Source organism: Natator depressus, chromosome 10 (assembly GCF_965152275.1).
Source record: "Natator depressus isolate rNatDep1 chromosome 10, rNatDep2.hap1, whole genome shotgun sequence".
Classification (NCBI taxonomy): Eukaryota; Metazoa; Chordata; order Testudines; family Cheloniidae; genus Natator; species Natator depressus.
The window spans coordinates 7,225,656-7,248,031 of record NC_134243.1 but is presented as its reverse complement, the minus strand read 5'-3'; the positions used below and the strand labels follow the sequence as shown (position 1 = coordinate 7,248,031).

General features: G+C 44.7%; 1 protein-coding gene across 2 annotated transcripts; it reads left to right on the top strand.

The window, feature by feature from the left end:
- Positions 1–1,051: 1,051 nt before the first annotated feature.
- ALKBH5 (alkB homolog 5, RNA demethylase) lies at positions 1,052–20,204 on the top strand. Of its 2 annotated transcripts, none has more exons than XM_074965075.1 (5): positions 1,052–1,336; positions 1,687–2,528; positions 9,783–9,863; positions 14,865–15,020; positions 17,194–20,204. In XM_074965075.1, exons 2-5 carry the CDS (start codon positions 1,786–1,788, stop codon positions 17,378–17,380), a joined length of 1,167 nt encoding a protein of 388 aa, XP_074821176.1. In that variant the 5' UTR covers positions 1,052–1,336; positions 1,687–1,785; the 3' UTR covers positions 17,381–20,204. The 2 variants fall into 2 exon arrangements, with proteins under 2 accessions (XP_074821176.1, XP_074821177.1); XM_074965076.1 differs by having other exon boundaries at positions 1,684–2,528.
- Positions 20,205–22,376: the final 2,172 nt, after the last annotated feature.

Sequence of the window (22,376 nt, the reverse complement as noted above, 5' to 3'; positions counted from 1 at the left end):
GTGCCTATCCCCGGGGCGGAGGCGGGGGGCATGGCCTGCCCCATCATTTCCCCCCTTACTCCTGGCAGAGCTGCCAGTGCCATGTGGCAGCCGTACAGTGCGCAGCAGATGCTCCAGGGCTCGGGTGTCCTGCCTGATTCTTTTTGCCCATCCCCACCAGACGGCTCCCATCTACCCGCCATCGCCCACCCTGCTGCTCTCCGGGAAAGAGCTCGTTTCTAGGCCCGTCTCTCAACTCCAACCTAATCAGGCACCTCTTCAGTCACCCCAATAACTCCTCTCAGGGGGTCCTCCGCTACCGCGCACAGCTCTACGCAACTTGCTACACAGGAAGGACCCCATCTCACGACTACCAATCAACGAGACTTTCCCTTTTGGGCCCGCCTCAACAGAGCAGCTCGCCCAATCAGCATCGAGCCGGGGGAAAAGGTAGGATAGGTGGTACCGTAACGGGGGGAGGGGGATATTGAGGTATCGGTGATGCCCTCACAGAACTATATCCACCCCCCCCAGTCACTCACTCAGCCCAGCTCGGCCCCACCCGCCTTCCAGGCCAGCCCGACCAAACAGCCCCGGTGGCCTTGCCAAGCGGCGGCGGCCCTGAAGTGCGCCGGCCGCAAAGACGCGGCCGGAGCCTAGCGCGCATGCGCCGGTGGGGGAGGCCGTCGGCCGGCTCCGGGACCGCGCCTGCGCACTGCGCGGCCTGCGCTCGAGGCTGCCCCTGAGTTATTTATAAATGTCGGGCTGGGGCCTGGTGACGTAGCGAGGAGTCCGAGCGGCGTCTGCGAGCGCGTCGGAGCCCCCGCCCTCCCCCCGCTCCGGCTGCTGCGATGGGGAGCGAGGCGGCGGCCCGGGGGCTGCCGGGAGCCGGGGCGGCGGCAGCGGCAGCTGGGCATGTGCCAGGCGCCGCCACCGCCTGAGGAAGAGCCCCATGGGCGGCGGGCTCCCGGCGCAGAGCGTGGGGCCCAGCAGCTGACAGCCCGTGGGCGGCCCGGAGGCCTCGCCCGGCCCGGCGGCGGCGGCGGCGGCTTCACCGTGCCTGGAGGGAGGCTGGCCGCGTGGCCCCGCGGAGCCGAGCCCCGCTCCCGCGCTGGCCCGGCCGTGAGTTTGGCAGCGGGCGGCTGGGGGGACTGCGCGCTCCCGCCTTGGGGAGACACGGGGCCCCGAGCTGCCTAGCCCCCCCCCGCCAGCCTGCAAGTGGCGGGGGGACCGAGCTAGCCCTCCCCCGCCAGCCCTAGGAAAGAAGAGGGGAGGCTTGGCCCTGTGTTGCCCGCCCGGCTCCTCCTCCCCTTTCCCTACGCAGTAGCCAGAGAAGAGCCTGCTCGCACAGACGGAGGTGAGCTTCCTTATTCCCCCCCCCACACACACACTCACACAGACGCGTGTCAGGGAGGAGAGAGGGGGCACCCTCCGTGGAAGTTTAGAGCAGAACAAGATACGTCTCTTGTTTTGCTACCCAAAAGAGGAAAAAAAAAAGGGGGGGGGGACTTCCCGTTTTGGAGCAGAGCACGTCCCTCTCCCCTCCAAGGGGGTCAGGGCGCTTATGGAAGAGTGGAGCTGAGCTACCTGTATCAAAGGTTCCTACCCCCACCAAAGGAGAGAGAGTTGGGTGGGTGCCCTGTATGTGGAAGTTTGAATATAGAATCCACTCCGTGTACCTCCTTCCTTTTGGAACTATCCCAGCAGGACGGTGGAGGCCATGAATAGCAGCAGCACTTCCCACTCTCTAACCCAAAGAGCCGTGCACAGAGGAGATCAATAGAGGAGGTGGGTTGCAAGCACACCATGGCGGGAAGCGGCTACACAGACCTGCGAGAGAAGCTGAAGTCCATGATGCCTTATCGGGACAACTACAAAGGCAGCAGCCTGCGGGATCCTACAGAGTCCCCCTATGGGGGGGCTGCTGCTGCGGAGCGAAAACGCAAGTACCATGAGGACTCTGACTCTGAGCCCAGTGACTACGAGGAGGAGGAGGAGCAGCAGCAGCAGGAGGAGGAGGAGGCCCGGAAAGTCAAAAGTGGTATCCGGCAGCTTCGTCTCTTCAGCCCAGAGGAGTGTGCCAAGATTGAAGCCCGGATTGAGGATGTGGTATCTAGAGCTGAGAAGGGCCTCTACAAAGAGCATACGGTGGACAGGGCCCCTCTTCGGAACAAGTATTTCTTTGGGGAGGGCTACACGTATGGGTCCCAGCTGCAGAGACGAGGCCCTGGTCAGGAAAGGCTGTACCCTCAGGGGGAGGTGGATGCCATTCCTGAGTGGGTGCATGACCTGGTGATCCGGAAGCTAGTGGAGCACAGGGTGATCCCTGAGGGCTTTGTGAACAGTGCGGTGATCAACGACTACCAGCCTGGTGGCTGCATTGTCTCCCATGTGGACCCTATCCACATCTTTGAGAGACCCATCGTCTCTGTGTCTTTCTTCAGCGACTCTGCACTCTGCTTTGGGTGTAAGTTCCAGTTCAAGCCCATCAGAGTCTCCGAACCTGTCTTGTTCCTGCCAGTGAGGAGAGGGAGTGTCACTGTGCTAAGGTAACTAAGTGGAGGGCCTCTGAGTTTCAGTGACTAAACTGAGACTCCTGAGTAGTTTGTTTGTGTAACTTGTTATCAATACCAAACATCAGCAACAACTCGGGCATGAGTTGTTTATATAGCATCCTAGATACAGGGCTTTCCACTGTCTGAGTAGGAGGATTAAGGAAGGAAACTTGGGACTGAGGCATTATGGTCATTGGGGGTCTGGCTGGAGCAGTGATTCAGCTTTGGGCAGCAGGCAGTGACACAGCTAGGCTTGGGAGGAAGACAAGCCCATATGCAGGGGCCTCAATGAGAATATCTGTTCATGAAACATTGGCGGATTGAAGCTCGCTCCTGTCTACGGTTAGAATACACAGTAAGACATAAAATGGAGCCCCTGTCCAATAGCGTGTTGGTGGTAGAGCAGCTGATTTAGAAGCTAGGACTCCTGGGTTCTGTTCTGTTAGCTTGTTCACTGATTTCCTGTGTATCTGTAAACAGAGGTGAGGTGACTGGCCTCATTTTTCTCTATCTGTATAGTGGGGATATTAAATCTTAGCTGCCTTTTTGTAGAATGCTCTGAGATCTCCTGTGAAACATAGTTTGCAAGTGCAAGTCACATAGCACTTCATAACTTCCAAGCACTGTACAAACTGCGTGCACAGAAGCCCTGTATGGTAGGTACAGTAAGGTCCTGTCCCCTCGCCCCCCACCTTTTACAGGTAGGGAAACAGCCATAGAAGTCAAATGACCTGCCCAAGGTCAAGCAGCAAGTCACTGGTAAAGCCAGGATTGGGTCTTGGAAGTGCCTACCTTCTAATCTTTCTCTGTCCCCGGGTCACGCTGACTCTCTAACAACATACCGAATGTTGAGATTGGCACAGGTAGCGGCCAGTTAAGTTGCATGTGGGGATTGGGGCATGTGGCTTTGTGGAGCAGGTGGGCTTTTAGGTGACACTGGAGGGAGGAAGTCAGATGCTGGGGCTGCATAATTTTATGATCAACGTTTATAGTCCTGAAGCTAAGGGTAGTTCTGCAGAATTCATTTTGACAGTCAAATACCCCTAACTTTTTCAACATTGCCAAAGGGAAGTATTTTAGCTATTCTATTGTCTGAGTTGGTAAATGTGCATGCTAGCCACAAAGCAGTCTGTGGGTAACACAGTCTCATGCTTTGGCTTGTAAAATTATTGCTGTAGGGGGTCAGGAAGGAATTTACCCCCTCACGTACATACAGCATTGTACAATTGACCAGGTGCATTAAAAACAGATATAGTGAGCACTTGCATTGCTTTTTATCTCTAAACTGCTGCACAAACATTAAGTAATTCTCCCAGTACCCCTTGTGATAGGTGACTTTCAGATCGGAGGGGATAGAAAATTGACATGTAAGTGGGCACAGCTCTCCGAGAGCTAACAAAATTCTACCTGCTTATTCCAGTGGGTGAATATTGGCCTGAGGTAAGGTACTAGAGACTGACAGGCAGGATAACCAGCCTTGATGGACCAGACATTTGATCTGGAATGGTAAATCTTGCATTGCTGCAAAGCATTCTAACTGGATAGGTGTAAAAGGAAAGAATATGGGCCTGTTCCTGCTCCCAATTAAGTTAATGGTAAAACTTTCATTGCCTCATATTGGAGGACGTCAGCTCTGTATTGACGAATAACTTCAGTGGGTGAGACAAGCATAGAACTGAAACAAAAGATTTCTGAATAGTGCTTTGAGGATTTTTTTTTTTTTTTGTTACTGAACCCCTTTCTGGAATTCATTTGCTTAATCCAAGATAAGAGATTAGTTTCCAGTAAAAATATATTTTAAAATAGGGATTATTTCTATTTAAATGCAGCAGTTAATAAATACTTAGCACTTACAGGACATTCTGCCAGAGGGATTGGTTTGTGATCCAGGCTGGATCAAAGTTGTAATGACTTATTAAAGTTGCCAGGTTAGAGAGAGAATGAACATGACTTGCAGGTCTTCTAGATCCTGCTGAAGGTGATGCCTAAGATCCAACCCTCTCAGGCACATTGAAGAGTCAGTTCTCCAAAGTGGAAGGGAGGAAAAATCCAAGTAAATAGTTCCTGAAGGCAGTTGCTCTGAAAACAGAGAAACTGTGTGGATAGAAGTAACATGCTTGTAAAAATGTCTGTGTGACTCAAGCATTGCTGTGTCAGTGGCTGTTCTCAGCAGGACTGTGTTCCTGGGAAGCCAGCGTAACTGCGTTTCTTTGGCTGCATGTATTAGATCTATGTGGGAACCATCAAAGAGTCTAGGGGAAAAAGCTGCATCTCTCCCTCTCATTTTAACTTACTTTTCCACCTCTTTGTCCCTCCCCATGTCACCTGTACTGTGTTGTTCCTACTAATATCTACAGTCAATTTGACTGTCTTCCTGGCTTTCAGAGCTCTCTGTTAAGTTGTTTCATTGGCTGACCTTGTAGCCACCTATTCCCCCTTCTGCTCATTCTGCTCCGTTGGCTAAGTATTCTGTCACTCTCTGCAGTAGAGTTTTTGGAGGCTTTTATTTTTTTTTTTTTTTGTGGGGCAGGGGAAGGGGTCCATCTTGCTTTGTCATATCCCTCCCTGCAAGGTATAATGGTACTTCCTCTCTCGTTTAAAGTTGACCTTTTTAAACCTCTCTTTCTCTCCAACTTTCAACCAATAGCTGAATTTCTTTTCCCACTAGGAAGACTAAATTTACTAAGTGTAAATACTATGTACCTTTAATTTCAATGCCTCTCTTCATAGGCTAGAGTTGTGCAGGTGATGCTGTTGACTACTGACTCAGCAATATTAGAGTTTCCTTTTTAAAGGAATCTGATGAGTACCAACAGGATAGAACTAGTGTGCATGAGGCAGTGGGAATACAACTGTTTCCCAGTCTTCCTGAGGAGAATTTGTCTTGATGGGGGGAGAATACTTAAACTGCAAAAAAAAAAATTGGGAGCTACATTCTATCTAACAATATATCTTGATAGCTACTGCTATATCAGCATGAATATTAGACTATTCGTAAATGTGCTGATCTTTGCAGGGTACAAAATTCAGCAAAAGGCAGATCTTTCTGCTTATTGCTAACAACGATACATCTTTCAGCTTGGGTCTTGAGAACAAATTATTAGGTTGCTATTAACTAGAGGAATAGTGAGAGATCATTAACAAGAGATGTGTGAGGCAGGATGGACACTAGTGAGCTTCATGAGCAATGCCCACATGAAGTCCAGCAGCTGGAGTTAGGTGTTATCTCTGAACTTTGCTGGGGTAGCGGAACTACATCTCTTGTATCAATCTTAGGGTAATGATGACCCCCACCCAGTCCCCATCTGGATGCTGGAAAGGAGAGGGGGGCTTGCTTTCTACTCTTGATCCCTGGCGCCTCCTGGCTGCTATGAGGGGAAGATCTCCAACGCTCTTGCCTTCCCTGTGTCATTCTTTGGGCTCTCCTCCTCCATATATGCTCCACTTCTTGCTGACCAGTTCTGAAACTGACAAGATGTTAGTTTCACTCTCCTGCTGCTGGGCAAGGCTCTAAATAGCAGAGGCACTAGAGCTGGCTGCAGACTCAGGATGAGCCTGCTTTCCTTGTAGTTGCAAGAAATCCTTAGTTGTTCAGGCTAGAAATTTATTTTTAAAAGAGAGCTTAAACTTCAGAAATTGGTGTAGATCCCCTTATCAGAGGAAATGTCATGTCAATGGTGAGTAGGCATGTGGATTTTTCAAGCTCTGCTTCAACCAGTAGAGTCCAATCAGCTGAGTCAGTGAGGGAGGGCTCCTTCAAAACCACTGATCACTGAAAATAGGTTGAAGCCTTAAACCCAATTACCAATGATTTGAAATCTATAGATATGGTGATGGGGTAAGATTGTCCAAATATGCTGGCATCTTCAAACGCACCTTGAGTACGCTGGTGATTTGCACTGGCAGTATCAGGTACACCGCCTATGTCTCTCTTCCCAGCAGGGGGTTGAGGTTGGAGCAGTGTATAGGGAATATGCTCAGCTCTGGCAGAGATGAGTACCTCATTGCTCAGCAGCAACTCCTTTGACTAAGGAAGGGCGGTGTCTGAGTGCAACTCCATTAGGAGCATTTTCCTGTTGGGGTGAGTGGCTCTGATATGCCCTCTAGACAAGGAATGAGACTGGGTTGCCAGCCATGGGCAATTCACTTAACCAGGCAGTGCCTCAGTTTCCCAGCCTAAAAAATTAGGATGAAACTTCTTATACTAGGTGGTGTAGCTGAGAATCTCAAATCACTTCAGACAATAAATTAAGCCTCTCTTCACCCCTGCGAGGTAGGTATTAACCTCATTTTACAGATGTGTAAACAGAGGTTAAGGGATTTGACCAGAGTCCCAGAGGAAGCCTTCAGAAGAACCAGGAATAGAATTCAGATGCTCTCACAAAGATATGATGAGGAATGAATGTTTGCTTTACAGCTTCAGTAGTAGTGGTGTTGGGAGGCTCAGGGATGTAGCTGACTGACCTTGGCAAAACAGAAAGTGACGTTGTTTTGTCAGGTCTCACCCTGATGATCGTATTCAGAATGGAGTGACAGAGTATTCTATTTTGCCATTTCAAATATAACTTTTATTTCAGTCTGCATAGAGCTTGGGCTGACCAGCTTTGGGTACTTATTGCTGCCATCTTCTTGGCACATGCCTCTTGAAGCAGGGAGACAGAATATCTAGGTTTATAATCTTTGCGCCAATACTTGGTGCCTGTCTGTGGCCATGAGCACTCTTCCCTCTAAAGTGTGCGTGTGCGCACAGATCCTAAACCCTGTGCACATGGCAAAACACCATGCACACAAAAATTTGCACAGAAGCACAACAGTTTGCACAGAAGAAATTTTTGCACACACGGCCCGTCAAAAATTAGAGGGAACATTGGCCATGAATCCTATTAGTTTCAAGTTGGCATTAAACTCCTCTGTGAAATAGGTTCCTGCCCAGCAAATAATCAAACATGCAGCCTGTTTGACATCTTATGGAGTGTTCCCGTTTAGAAATTGGCTTCTTCTCTTAAGTTAAAGGCATTTATTAGAGTTCTATTAAGATGCACACTAATGTGGGTGATCTGAGCTTAATTGATTCACTGGAGCTTGAAGCAAAGATATTGAAACATAATAGAGCCCTGTAATAAGCCCACTTGCATAACACTTCTTAATTCTTTGTGATACACCTGAATAAAACACACTGATCTTCTCTCCAGAATTTCTCAGTCCTAGAAACAATAGAAGCTGTATCTTGGAAGGAGTGAAAGGTAGCGCTCTCTTTTGGGGAGGTTGGGGGAGAATTACAGTCTCATCTACTGGGTAACTCCATGCATGTAGAAGGGGCTGTCCTGTGCCATCTAGTCTTCTCTGGATAGACCTGCTTGAGTAACCTACAGCCCACTGAGACAGGCCATGAAATGTTAGAATGCTTACTGGTGACTACTGGACTTTGCAATGAGGAAGGCATAGTGTTAGAGCTTTGCTTTGGGGAGGGTATGCAGTGTCATCCCACCCAGTCTCTAAGCACTTGGGAAATGAGAGCACAGATTTCTAAAAAGAAAATGAAAATAGAAGCCTCTTATAGAATCACTCAATTATGGAATGATGTGGATGCGCTGCAGAATGTTACATTTTAGCTCCTCCATGTTATCCAGCATGAAATCATTAACACTAACCTTGCTGGCCAAGCTCAAACTTGCTTGCACTTATACTATAAATGCAGCTGTCTGTATTAAGTTTTTTAAAGAGGAGATGGGGGAGAGGCCCATAGTATTAAAGAGGTGAATTCACAAATGTGTGATTCTGCTCTTTTTTTTTTTTAATCCTGGATACACTGATTCTGTAGTGTTTTCTCCTGAACCAGATCCAGTGCATGTAGTGCCCCACTCTGATCTCTACACTCTGTTCTCAAGACCCCTTAGAAATCCTTTGAATCCTTGAAAGCCCCTGCCATCTATTTTAGAACATTCTGAAAGGCTTTTATCTTGCCAGAAATGCCCTCTTAAGTCACATTCGGGCGTGGGGCACTCTGGGCTGGGAAGGGGATTCAGTCTGTGCCTCCAGAATGCTCTAGAAGAAACCAAGCGGGAGAAGCATTGGCATGGTGTGTTCCCTTCCCTCCCAGTCTGAGTTGGGTTTGTTTTTTACCTTCAGTTAACATCATAAGAATGGTTTTATTTCCAGAAATTCTTACAAGGTAATTTGTCTAAGCAGATGTTGCCTGCAATCATCCATATTAACATAAAGTGTGGCCCTGCTCAGGGAAACCTCAAACTACAAACCTTGCTGATTGCACTGAACTCTGAAAACTATACTTTTCAACAAAAAGGCAACCATAAGAACAGAATTCTAAAGAGAATGTTGATACCTGTACTATTTGATAGCGCCAACAATATATCTCAAATGCTTGAATACCCATAGTATGTAGCTCTTAGGACAGTAGCTTGTTTTACAGAAATTAGTCTAAAAGACACAAGTCTAGCTAAATCATCTTCATGCATGCTTCTCTGACTGTGCCTTGATAACTACAGTAGTAGAATCTCTGTGGTTACATAGGAGGGCAGTCTATGTTGCTTGCTTGGGGCAGCTGAGCAGGGAGTGGTTGTGGAATGCAGGGAAGTATCTGAACTTGTTGGGGAAATAGAAAGGTAGTCTTTCTAGCGCAAGGGCACTTGTTCTCTGACTCCTTGCTGCTCTGCTTTTCATCAGGCTAAAAATTCACCTGTGATCCCAAAGCCGCAACACTTAAGGGAAACTCAGAAGGGAGAATAGGATCTTCCAGTAATCAGTAGCACTTGTCTACAGCTTGCCCGCATTTATCTCCATTATAATTGAGATGACTTTCTATGGAGGGAATTACATGGGAATATCCCTTTTGGTAATGTGGTGGTATTATGTTGCTCATTTAAATTCTCCTGATCATACTTCACTAAGTGAGGTTGCTGACTTTACACACTGCGGTCACACTTTAATTGTCACTTTAACACGAGCCATAGATTCATAAATAATTTTCTTTTGATGTGTACTTACACATTGTGGCAGAAAATGACCAGGACCAGCCTTCCTGAACTTTAATGTTATCAGCCTTATGTAATTTTTGCTTTAGTTTGTTTTTAGAACCGTGTGAAGTTTAGGAACAGCACCATGAAAGTTAGAGTAGGTAGGCTACCCAGTGCTTGATTCTCTGAAACTGGGAATCATTTGCTTATCAGCCTGCTCATAGCTCTTGGTTTTTGTTTTGTTTTTTTGTTTTTTGTTTTTTTTTTTTTACAGTGGATACGCAGCTGACGAAATTACGCACTGCATTCGACCACAGGACATCAAGGAGAGGAGAGCGGTCATCATCCTTCGAAAGTAAGTGTTAAAGCATTTTGGGTGATAAAGGAAGAAAGAAAAAAGTTGATACCCTAGCACTCTGTCATTTCAGAACATTTTTAAAGGGACAGTATCAGGTGGTAAATCATTTGTTATAAAACACTAGATTATTCAACATTTTAAATCTTAAATATCTGATTATTTTCACGAAAGCTTATGCTCAAATAAATTGGTTAGTCTCTAAGGTGCCACAAGTACTCCTTTTCTTTTTGCGAATACAGACTAACACGGCTGTTACTCTGAAACTTATTCACATAGTGCACAGTCAACCTGTAGAACTCATTGCCAGGGGATGTTGTGAAGGCCAAAAGTATAACTGAGTTGAAAAAAGAATTAGATGAGTTCATGGAGGATGGATCCATCAATGGCTATTAGCCAAGATAGTCAGGGCTGCAACCCTAAACTTTTAACTGCCAGAAGCTGGGATTGGACAACAGGGGATTGATCACTCAGTAATTGTTCTGCTCGTTCCCTCTTAGGCATCTGGCACTGGCCACTGTCAGAAGACAGGTTCCTGGGCTAGATGGATCATTGTGTCTGACCCTCTGTCGCCCTTCTTCTGTTCTTAATTACCCCCTTCCCCCGAGTATCTGTTGTTTTGTTGGGTCCTGGTAGCAGAAACAACACTTTTGAGTAACTTGAAAATACATCGCGGAGCCTTGTGGCACCTTAAAGACTAACAAATTTATTAGCGCGTAAGCTTTCGTGGGCTATGACCCACTTAGCCCACGAAAGCTTATACGCTAATAAATTTTTTAGTTTTTAAGGTGCCACAAGACTCCGCATTGTTTTTGCTGAAACAGACTAATACAGCTACCCTCTGAAACTTGAAAATACGTGGCAGCCGCTGTTTTTAAAACTCGTTGTGGGGTCATTCCTTCCATGGGGTGTCCAACTAGTAATTCCACTGTCAACAAATCCCCTTACGAGAAATGTGCAAACCAACGGAGCCTTTCTGGCTTAAAGTACTGGAAACCCAGAAGGAAGTAGACACAATGGCAGACTGCTGGAATTGCAGCCCAGGCAGGAGTGAGGTTAGTTTTCAGAAATCTGGCTCCAGATTCTCTGAGCTTTCAAGCAGCTTAGCTGGTTTCAAGGAAACCTGGCCTCATGGAAGATGTGGCACGGTGCCAGTTAGGTCAACTCAGGGGCAAAGTGAAGACTCGGACATCTGGTTAGAGAGAAGCCATGAAATGAGACCAGGAAAGGCAGCAGCCCTGAGACATTAGTGAGGCAGAATCAGCTTGTGGAGACACAGGGCAGAGGTGTGAAGTAGGAGCAGCTGACAAAACAAGATCACAGTGGTCCCTTCTGGTCCTGGAATCTATGAAGTAAAGAGAGAGAAGCTATTGTGTGTTTAATTATAATGTATTGTACATAAACATGGCAAAGCAATCCTAATAGGAATCAAAAGGCTGCCGCAGTTGAAACCAGCCAGGGTGAGAGTATCTGCTGCCAGAGAGAAGCAAAGCCAATCTGGACTAGTGCCACTAGGGGTGCTCTCACAAATTTCTGTAGCTATTGAAATATTTGAAGGGGCACGGGGGTACTGTGGGGCAGGATTGAGGTGCATTGGCAGGGTTATGGGAGAAATGGGCCTTCCAGACTTCAGAACATAAGTGGCCATACTGGATCAGGCCAGTGGTCCTCTAGCCCGATATCCTCTCTTCGAGAGTGGCTGGTGATTTGTCTGTGCTGGAGAAGAGCATTGGGTTAACTAAATAGATTTAAACTAGCTAAACTGGGAGAAACCTATAATGGAGACATGCTTGAAGTGTTTTTATCTCTTGCTTATGTTTTTGTTTAGTTCAATAACTAGATAGTACAGCTTAAACAAAGGATGGTTAGGGTTTTTTTTGGGGGGGGGGGTTTGGGGTTCTTTTTTTTTACACTGCATTTTAAATATATTTGAACTGGATATTAAACCAGTGCACTTCTCTATGCTAGAAGAGGCCTAGGAGTGCAGGGATTTACATATCTTGGCAGAACTGTGTTAGGAATGCTTGCATAACAATGCTTCTAGAGCTTGTTTTTTAGTCACTGAAATTGAATGCTCTTGTGTATCTGAGCATCCTACACTCTGCCTCACTCAAGGTTAGGGCAGGAGAGAGCACAATGAACTTCTATGCCTTTACTGAGTAAGATTCTGATAGCTACTTGACTGCCTGATGTGGTGAAGGATGCTGTTATATCCTTCCTTTTAGACAGAGTGGAATCCCCCTTTTCCCAGAGTCTTTATAGCACCTACCAGGCCTGATCCCTAAAATGCATATATACCACTTTGCAAAAGGGTACATTATGGACATTGCACACTACAGCTTATTTAGCTGTTGCATATCCATTGTAATGCTAAAACATCTGCTCCTTGTCGAACGTGGTCTGCATCCATACTCGGCAGGACTGCAGTGACCCTTTGTAAACACTTGCATTCCATAGTGCAGATTGCTGTGGTGAAGTTTATCACATCCTGTATCACGAGACTGTTGCAGATTTAAATAGTGTGTTATGCAACCAGGAAAATAGCTACTTCCCCTTTAGGTAGTCTGTCGCTAGCATAATGTTGATGTCATAAAGCACGTTGTTTCTGTAGGGTCTGCTTGGGTAGCCAGAGAATCTGATTCTCACCAAGATATGGCATGGGTGCTTAGCTTTAGACTTTGGTATAGTTAGGAACTAGTATATCAAGCCGTGTGGTGAAGGGCCCAACTGGCAAAACTTTTGGGCTTGAGTCTTTGTTCCTGAATACGTTCTCTGTATGAAGCTCTAGATGCTCTGTACTTATTTGGCAGGGAGTGTAGAACAAAAGTATGTGTATTGGAGAAATGCTCTGACATTTGATCAGTTTTGTAGAATATTTTGAGCAGCATGATTACCAAGTAGGTCATAAATGCTTCAGTGCAGTTAGAACATAATGATATTTGCAGTGTTCCCTGTGTACTTGAGTGCAGGGCTGCAACAGCACCAGAAAGGGCTGGAATTTATCTTCAGCCTAAGAGGTTGGAGGCCCTCGGGGGCTAAAACTCCTAAATTTAAAAAACCCCTACCCTTTATTTATTTATTTTTAAGCATAACTCTAACCAGGGGAATAAGCAGTGTGTTAGTGCAACCTAATGAGACCTGCTCAAACAGGATTTGGAAGTAACTTTCAAATGACAGTTCAAGCTCTTTGTAATACTTCTTGCATATTGTACCCGTACAATACATTAGAAGGAACCTATGTTAAACAACGTTAGCTTTGTATAATTTACTTGCCTGTGTGTGTCCTTTTTAGTGTCCTCTGCTGCCTAGCTACATTTTAAAAGACCTAAAAACTCAGAGGGCTCAAGCCAGGATTTTATGCTCTCTTGTAATCCAGTTAAAACTTAATATGATTGGAAATGCAAGTCTCAATTTCTGTGCAAAATGTTTTGGTTTTTTTAGTTCATTAACATTAGGGGGTGGCTATATCGTCCCACACCCTCAGAAGCTTTATTCCCCCTGCAAAAATTGACTTTCATAAAATCATTTTTGTGTGAGCCATCATGAAGTGCTTGGGGGTGAAGAAAACCGGAGGTTCTGTTGCCAAGCTTACGATGGCTGTCAGAACACGGATTATAGCATTCATTAATCAGAAGCAGACAACTTGTGTTGTATTTGGCATATTTGTGAGTAGTGTTGGAATGGTAATAAACTGATTCAGCATAGGACCTGCCATCGTTTCTGCATTCAGTGTTCTAACTAGGATTAGTTCAGAATTCTCACTTACTGATTTGGATCTGAATTCCAGTAGGATACTGGCAGGTAAACTGGACTCTTATTAATCTGACAAAAACCTACTTCCTGTGTACAGTGCAGCTGGCAAATCTGCATACTCTGTATGGACATGCCTTATTCATGTGTCAACACATTATACGTGCAGCAAAGAGTAAGCTGGTGAGGGTTGGTGGAGAGGACAGTTTGCTCTGCAGCTGCAAAGAGCTTGTAATTGGAGTTTGAAAGGATCTGAAGTTTTTTTCCATACCCTGTCCAAATCAAGCTTGCAAAACTTAGGTTCAAGAATAACGTCAAAGCTCATTTTCCCCTTTCTTACAACCCAACCCCATGACCTGATTTTTAGCAAACTTCCCTTATGGGAGATGCACATTGTAAAATAATATTAAGAAGCAGCAGGAATCTGTAGCCGTCTTGCATCCTTTCTGTGCTACGGTTTGGGTCCATGTTTGAAACTATGTACAGCTGAAGCCAAAAGCTTGTGTCTGTGCATAGCCGTGATGCAACTACATTAAGAATCTGTACTATTGAGTGTTCTGTTGGATAGCTTCTGCTAGCTCTGTTTCCTAGACACAAACACTGAGCCAGCTACAGTTGTGTCTGAGCAAACATTGCTGTTGGACAGAATTGTTCTGTTTTAGCTGAACTGTGCTTGCCAGACCCTATTGCACATTGATGTAACTATTAGCGTGGTTCCCTTATAGTGTGGACTAGAGCTTGAATATTTTAGTTGAGATACCATGTTGCAGCTTGCTTGCTTGGACTTCCTTCCAGACCTTCACCTGATGACAGTTGGATATTTTTGTTGTTAGTCAGAAAATCTCCAGCAAAACTCTGTTGATTTGTGCAGATGTGCTCTCCTGATCTCACCAAGAGAGCTAGAGATGCAGGGAGAGCACAGTGGTGGTGCTAGGCACTGCAGTATGGGAATTTTGCTTCATCACTTCTAGATATTTTATCCAGGGTTTTAAGTTGCTGAACAGTCATTAACCCTCAGAATTAATAGTTGAGTTAATATAGGCCAATATATCAGACTGTGTACTAGATCCCGTGCAAACTTTTTTGAATAGGGAAGTGGGGGTTTGAAGGGGAGGATTACAATTTTTGTCCTGCTTGTCACTTAACCTTGCTGGTGGGCCTGGATCAGGGAATCTACTTCAGTTTGACTAGATAGAATAGCTACTTTGTGTCGGCGCTCTTTGGAAACACTTGTCTTTTTAATATTCACAGAACAAGATTAGATGCTCCTCGATTGGAAACAAAATCGCTGAGCAGCTCTGTGTTGCCACCAGGTTACACCTCTGACCGTCTATCAGGAAGCAACAGGGACCAGATCCTGAAACCAAAGCGGTCGCATCGCAAAGCAGACCCTGATGCTGCTCACAGGTAGGATGATAGCTTGTGAAAGTAGTGATCTGGCTCCAGTGCTTCTGGTCTCAGTGAACTGCAAAGTTTCGTGGCATGTTGCAAAACAGTGGTAAATGCCACCCACCAATCAGCCTGGTAGTAATCACAGTTGCTAGAACAGCCCCTTTCATAGGCCTTGGTGTGATTCTTGCAAAGATAATGCAGCATCATTCCTATAATGCTATTGTGTAACAGCTTAACCTCTGTCCTATTTAGTTTGGCTTTTTTTTTTTTCTTGTGCATTAAAGTTCTGCTTAAGTTTTCTCCCCTCTCCTGCGTCAGGGTTGCTTACTCTACACATGCTTTCTAGGCAATGTAGGTCTGTTTAATCAAAATGGCTTTTTTTTTTTTAAGAGCCAGACCTGTAAGCGTAAAGCTGACCTTGGATTTTAAGCTGTTTGTTTTATTTCTTGTCAAATGGTTGGCAGGATTGAGAAGCAATAGATTCAGCTTCCTCTTGATAGTGCACTCATTCAGAACAATAAAGTTTCCCTGCAGCTAATTTTGACCTTTATTGCCAAGCTATTATGTAAAATGAAATGAATTTTCAAAAGGATAAAAGATTTCACTGACAGGGAAGAGTGGGGGAGGGGGCATTTAATGTGTGATGTTTCTCATACCTGCTGTGGGCCCAATCCTGCATTCCTTGCATACCCAAACTCTTGGTGAACTCTTGCAGCATTTGGTTTCAAGAGGGATTTGGACACTGACTCCTTCCTGGAAGTGGTCCAGTTAGTCTAGCAGTGCCAGAAGCTGAGCCAGTCTTTTAGAGTGTGTTTATGGAATCCTGTCCATAATGAGATTTCACCTGTGACTACAGTGATGCATTTGGCCTATAGAATGGTTTCTAGCCAGGAGTGATAACTCCTATAATAGAAGAAAAGGGAAAAAATGTTGGCACACTTCAATGATGGTGCAGAATCAGCTGCCCCATGTAAAGTCTAACCAGTATCCCTGGTACCCAGCGGTGTCTCTGAGCCTTAGCAAGGGTTAAGACTTCTTCTCAACATCATGTAAAACCAAAAGATTGGCCTGGTTTCATGGCTTGACTACAGCAAGGTCCAGCCCATGCTGCAGCCAGTCATTTGAGGGGAGTCTTATTTGTGTAACATCCCACTCAAGTCCCAGACTAACTGTATGAGCATAAGCCAAGAAGAGAAACACATCTACAAATGTAGCGTGACATCTAATGTGGAGTAAATGTACAACATAAATGCAATTGATCATACAGAAAGAACAGTTTTATAGAACCGCAGGAGTTGCTATGTCAGTACAACATGGGTCGTCATGGGGAGGTTTTCTACTTAACCTGAAGGTTACGTTCTTACTCTGTCACTTCTGTCCAACACTGTTTGCATCTTCTAAAATCAAATGGGCCTTTCCCCTTATGTAGCCTAAAAGACTCTAGTATAGTACATGCATTATCCATGGATGTCAACATGATGCATTTGTTATGGGGACAATAGCTATTGCTGTACCGAATCAGATGATTGGACCATGTAGTCTAGTATTTTGCCATTGACAGTGGCCAGTACCAGATGTTTTGGGGGTAGAGAGAAAGAGCAAGAAACCTTGCCCCACAAAAACAACCCTCATGGAACAGTAAACTAGCTCCTAAAAGAGCAAGGGAATAGGGAGTCCTGCTCCTATTAAAAACAATGGCAAAAATCCCATTGACTTAAAAGGGATCATGCCCTTAATGCTGACATTCTTTACCTATGCTTATCACGGAGGGAATCTCCCATAAAAGGGGTAATGATTGGTACAATCAGCTACACCTAAGAAGGAATGGCAGAGTGGTTGCATAGTTTGGTAGTTTCTCTTGTACTTTAACAGCTTTAGTGTAGGACAAGAGTAAATAAAGAGTCTTTTAATAACTTGTGATGTAGATTCAGAAAGAACAGGCATCACAACAGGCAAAATGCTCTCCTCGGCATTCACATGGCTTTATAGTCTGCTGCTTTGCCTGTGTTGGACTCCACAGGAGTTCTGTACTTGTAGGAATAATGCAGCGTTGGAAGTCCGATCGCCCACGTGGTCCATTTGGTCAAAATATTCAAGAAATTGTAGCTTAAATAACACAGCTAGTCTGAGACATCTCTTAAATTCTCAACTGGCTGTCTGCTCCAAATGTTTCTCTTCTTTTCCTCAGGCCGCGGATTTTAGAAATGGATAAGGAGGAGAACAGGCGCTCGGTCCTCTTACCAAAACATAGGAGACGGAGCAACTTCAGCTCTGAGAACTATTGGCGAAGGTCTTACGAATATACAGAGGATTATGACGAGGAGGAGGAGGAGGATGGAAGTCCAGCCCGCAAAGTTAAAATGAGGCGACATTGAGGCATGAGCTTTCCGGAGTCTCAAAGCTGAAGAGATTGGCCTCCAGTCTATGAAAACTCCCTCCCTTCCCTCCCCTCTCCTCCCGACCCCAGCTATTTCTCATCTAGCTTCAGTTTTGTTGTTTTTCCTTTCAGGCTGAAGAGTAACTGGGAAGGATCTGGCTATTTGTTTTTATGAATGGAGTTATACTGAGGCATAAATATTGGTGGAATGTGTAAGATGCCACCTGCAGTTTCCAAAGGGGTGTGTCAGATGGGCATCCCCTCCCTCATGAAGTGGATATTGTTCATGCTGCACCAGGCTGCCTGGTCTGTGTTCTTGAAAACACCAAAAAGTTAACTGTTTCGTTATTGAAGATTTAAGAAATTAATTTTTCCTTTGCTTTGTTTAACTGAGTTTCTTTTTAAAATGTTCTAAATATCTTGTTTGACCCCAAGAGTTGAAACTCTTTGTAGCGGCCTCATACTCCATGCTACACCAAAGGGCTCCTAAATTCCTACGTCTATTACATAGTTTGGGTTTTTTGTTTTTAAAGGTGTCCTGCAGCAACTGGAAGTTTTGAAGCTTTGCAGGCACCTCTTACTGCAATCGATTACAAAGTATTTAGGATATTTGTTGCACTTTAGTAACAGTTTTTAATGCTCTATGCTTCCCTCCACTTCCCCCTCAGCTAGTTTGGGCTTGCAAGCATCTTGTTTTCTGCACTGCTGACTAGAGGGTGTATCCTCTCTGCAAAGGCCATACATAAGCTCTTGCTCACATCAGTGGTGGTTTTGAGGGGCTCCTCGAGGAGAGAATAGGCTTGTTTGAAGGAGGGAGGAATGTTGGACTTGAAGTTGCTCCATCCACTTGACGCTTCTCGCGAACAGCATCATTACAATTGTTCAGAAGTATATTGTGTTTGGGTTGTGTTTTTTTTAATCTCTGGATAAGTGTTTTAGCTGGCTTTATTGAGGCCTGTAAAGCTACGGGACTGAGATCCGTATTGGCCCCCTAGGCCTTTGAGTCTGAAAATGATTGTGTGTTTGTGTTTGTGTGTGTGTGTGTGTGTTATGGATACATGCTTTTTTTCCTTCTCAAAGCTAGAGAATAGCCAGAACAATGTGTAGGGCTAGCAGATCGCACTTGTGAGGGAATGTGACTTGGCAACACCCTGGGAAGGGCTGTCTTTATGCTGGCTGGCATCTTGGTGGAAGTGGATCTCTCCCTTCTTGGTTCAGGAGGAAAAGGATCCAGACTGTTATCTCTGGAGTACCCTACTGGAGGATGCTTCAGAGCATTGCAGCAGCTTGAAGAACCTCTGACTTCTCAGCCACAAAGATGTGCTGATGCATAGCAGAAGTGTGATATTGTCGCTCCAGTAGAACTAGAAGACTTGGGGATGTCTGGGGGGGTTGGCCTTTTGAGGCAGGAACCCTCTGCTTAGGTGTCAGATGCCTCCCATTTATCTTGCATAGCACTGTCTGTTCCTAGCCTCAACAAATATCACAACTGGTCTGTATCCCTCTTCTATTTACTGAGAGACACTAGGAATTCTGGTGCCGTGAGCCTCTTGGCCAACTACTTAAAGTGCTGAGAATAAGATTCCTAGAGTCCAAGGAGTTAATAGGAGAATTTAGATATTCTAATATGTTTTTCTGATCATCTTTTCACATTCAGTCTGCATTATCCTGGCTTGAAGCCTCAATGAGTTGTCAAAGTTTGGGGTCTAATAACTTATTTAGTACCCTAATTTTAATAAATAAACATTAACATTCTCTCCTCCATTTGATTCCTTGAATCCAAATGTCAGCAATTGCAAATATTGGTCTTTATTTTTAAATTTTTTTTCTTTTTTACAGCTTTGCCTTCCCTAAACTTTTTTTATGGTAGTTTTCTTTGGTATCGTGTCTTGAACACTAGCTATGGTCTATGTACTTTACAATAAAAAGATCTAATATATTTTGAAACATGTTTGGTGCTGTCATGAGGAGTTTTCAGTCCAGAAACCAAGCATTGTTCACTCGTGTGCTGTTTGTTGGAAATCTTGCATGTTTACTAACCATCTGACTTCATGTGTGGTTCTCCTACCCCAAAATGTACAGGTGGTTCCTCTTGAATGCTGAGACTATTTAAAACTAGATCCACCATTGGTCACAATGCAAACAAAACTACTACAGCCTTCAGTAGAAGTTTTATCTGCATAAGGATTACTAGACCTAGGGTTGTGTCTTTGTGGTGGGTTGTTTTTTTTTTCCTGGTTAAGAACTTCAGTTGGCATCGCTCAAAGTTGAGAATAGTCTTTCGCCAGCCCTTTTTAAAAAAAAAAAAAAAGAAGCAGCTCCACCTCTGCCCAGAGTTCTAAAAGTTCATGCTTCTGGCTGTCTTTAAAATGTAACTTGCATTTGAAAATAATCTGTTAAATTAGACCTGCTATTGCTCTGTCTCCTTGCTTGTTGATGAGAATAGCAATCCAGTTCCAAGACCAGCTAACAATCAGAAAGGAAAAACTCTTCCCTTTCAGTTTCTCATGCTGGATCTGCTGCAGTCTTGTCTGTCTATTGCTGGCCTTGTGAATGTCACTGTTTTAAGATGGTGACTTCTAGCAGGAGGCTGAGGAATGGTTTTAATTAGAACACTCTTGGATTCACACTTTAAATGCTGCTAAAATGCCCTGTGTGCTTCTAGGGTGCTGTGCTTTGAGTACATCATTCTTTTAAATAGTAGCATTCTGATTCACTTAAACGTAGCTCTGGCTGGATAAATAGCAGAAACCATAGTGATCTGTGCCTCTATTTCCTCTTTCCTGTGACAAAGTCCTCTTATGATATGCAGTGCCCCCCCCCCCCCCAAACACGCTACGTTAAGTCTACCTCTGCAGTAAGGATACTGTGTTCTGGCTCCTCAACTTAAAATGAAGTTGGTTGCAATTGTGCCTCTTTTGTGATGTGATATTAGTGGCTCCCAAATCAGCACTTGATAGAGCAAGGTTTGCTGTGTGACCCAGATGGGAATGAGGTACTGGATTTGTCTTAAAGGAGCTCAAGACTGACTAATGCATTATGTAATAGAGGTCTCTCCTCTAACATGGTACAAATGACACCTCATTCTGACTCTCTTATGCATTCTGTGTAGACAACAGGTACCTTTACTTCAGATTTATTTTTGTATTCTTCAGTGCAACTTTTTCCTGTTTTCCATCATTGCTGTTTGTTTAGTTCTACAGGTTTTGCTCAAGTGATCAGGAAAGCCTTTTAGCATTGGTCTCAAAGTCTGGTTGTGGGTTTGTTTGGTGTGGTGTTTTGTGTTTTTTTTTTTTTTAAACTGACTGCAACATTGATGCATGGAGAGATTGGGGCACAACTAATTGGACTCAAGGCATCTTTCTCCTTAGGCCAGATGTCACCCTGTGTATTGACAGGCCATCCTCCCCAGTTGTACAGATATTTTATATAGACACACGTATGTATATCTGTAGATACATGTTTTTTAACTTTTTGCACTGATCATCACTCAAAGTGAAACCTTGAATTTAAAAAAATGGAGAATTTACATTTTCACACAGATTTAAATGTCTGCTGTATTTTATTTGATGGAACAATGGCTCAAGGTGTTAGTGACACCCACATGTACTCTGTAGCTGGCTTGCGGTGGCCTATGGGGCTGCTTGCAAGTCCCACGTCAGACTTGCATTCACTCTCCTAACCTTGAGAATGTCCAGATGTGAGGCAAGTTCTGGCAAATCCGGTTTGGTTAATAGCTGCCCCGGTCCCACCTCTTTTTTCATCTCTGGGGTCGGGGGGATGGAACTTGGGTCATTACCAGCTGCTCAGAAATGGAAGATAGAGCCAGGTGGCTTCTAACAAGGCCTTATTCACAGACTTGACCAACTTGGCTTTAAAATCTTCCCTAGTCTGGTACAGTAATGGTGTCCAAATTCCTCTCTGTAAAGCTGCATGTCGTATGCAGAATTCATTAAACTATCATCTAAATCAAAGACAGTAAAATTACCCCCCCCCAAAACACCCCCAAACCTCGACCATGACAGCATTTTTCTTACCTAAGGGAAGTCAATGCTTTTTGTTTCTCTGCAAACAAAGGCTGGGGAGGAATTTTTATTTTTGCTACATGTGGCTATATGTAGCTGAAATGAATCTGTTCTAGTGGTGGAATCAAAACTCTGAGCCCATTGCATGGGCTTGGTGTGTCCATAGGAAGAGTGTGAAAAGGTTTGCTAGTAACAGAAGAGAAGTGTTAGCACAGGGATTTCTTTAGATTCCTTCTTAAGTTTGATGCTCTAGGCAGAACATTGCTTTGCTTCTTAAGCATCTGGCAACCTCAGCAGTTCCACTTAACAGCATCTAGGTAAATTACACAATGGTCGAAGATGTGGGTTGGCACATCTGGCTTTTACCACCTGCTGAATTCTAATCCAGCTGTTGTAAATTGAGTTGTGGCACACGAGCTGTAATCCAAAGGCTTGGTTCATCTTGAAGGTTAGCCTATGAGTTGATATTTTGGCAACTGACATGCACGCTTCTGAGTTAGTCAATCAGGGAGCTTCTACTGTAACATTCTCTCTCACACACGCGCAGGCGTAATCTTTTGTTTCTTCTTCAAGTTCTCAAACTCTTTTCCAGGGTTCCTGTGCAGGGAAAGGGAAGAGCTCTATTTCTTGGTTTTTAATGTTGTTAGTATGAGATTTTTTGATAGCAGTGCTCACTGGAGATGGGTCTAAACCAAAACCCCCAGTTCCAAACAGCCCTGAAATTTGGGGGAAGTTCAGAGCGGGACCCGAACCCTGTGGCTTGGACCCACCTCTTGTGATAAGTAGTTTTATATGCCAAATGCAGTTTCCCTTTTTGAGACCGAAAGGGAATGCTAATCTGATGCTCTGACAAGCACCACAGTACCCCTTCCCTCATTTTCTCCCCCTTCCTCCCCCCACACTCACGCTCTTAACAGAGTTCTGGCTGACTTAAATTTTGTTTTTTTTAAAAAGATTCTAACTTTTTGT

Coding starts and splice junctions, on each gene's coding strand:
- ALKBH5 (XM_074965075.1), top strand. CDS start 1,786: ATGGCGGGAAGCGGCTACACAGACCTGCGAGAGAAGCTGAAGTCCATG. Junction 9,864..14,864: donor GCGGTCATCATCCTTCGAAA/GTAAGTGTTAAA, acceptor TAATATTCACAG/AACAAGATTAGATGCTCCTC. Junction 15,021..17,193: donor GACCCTGATGCTGCTCACAG/GTAGGATGATAG, acceptor TCTTTTCCTCAG/GCCGCGGATTTTAGAAATGG.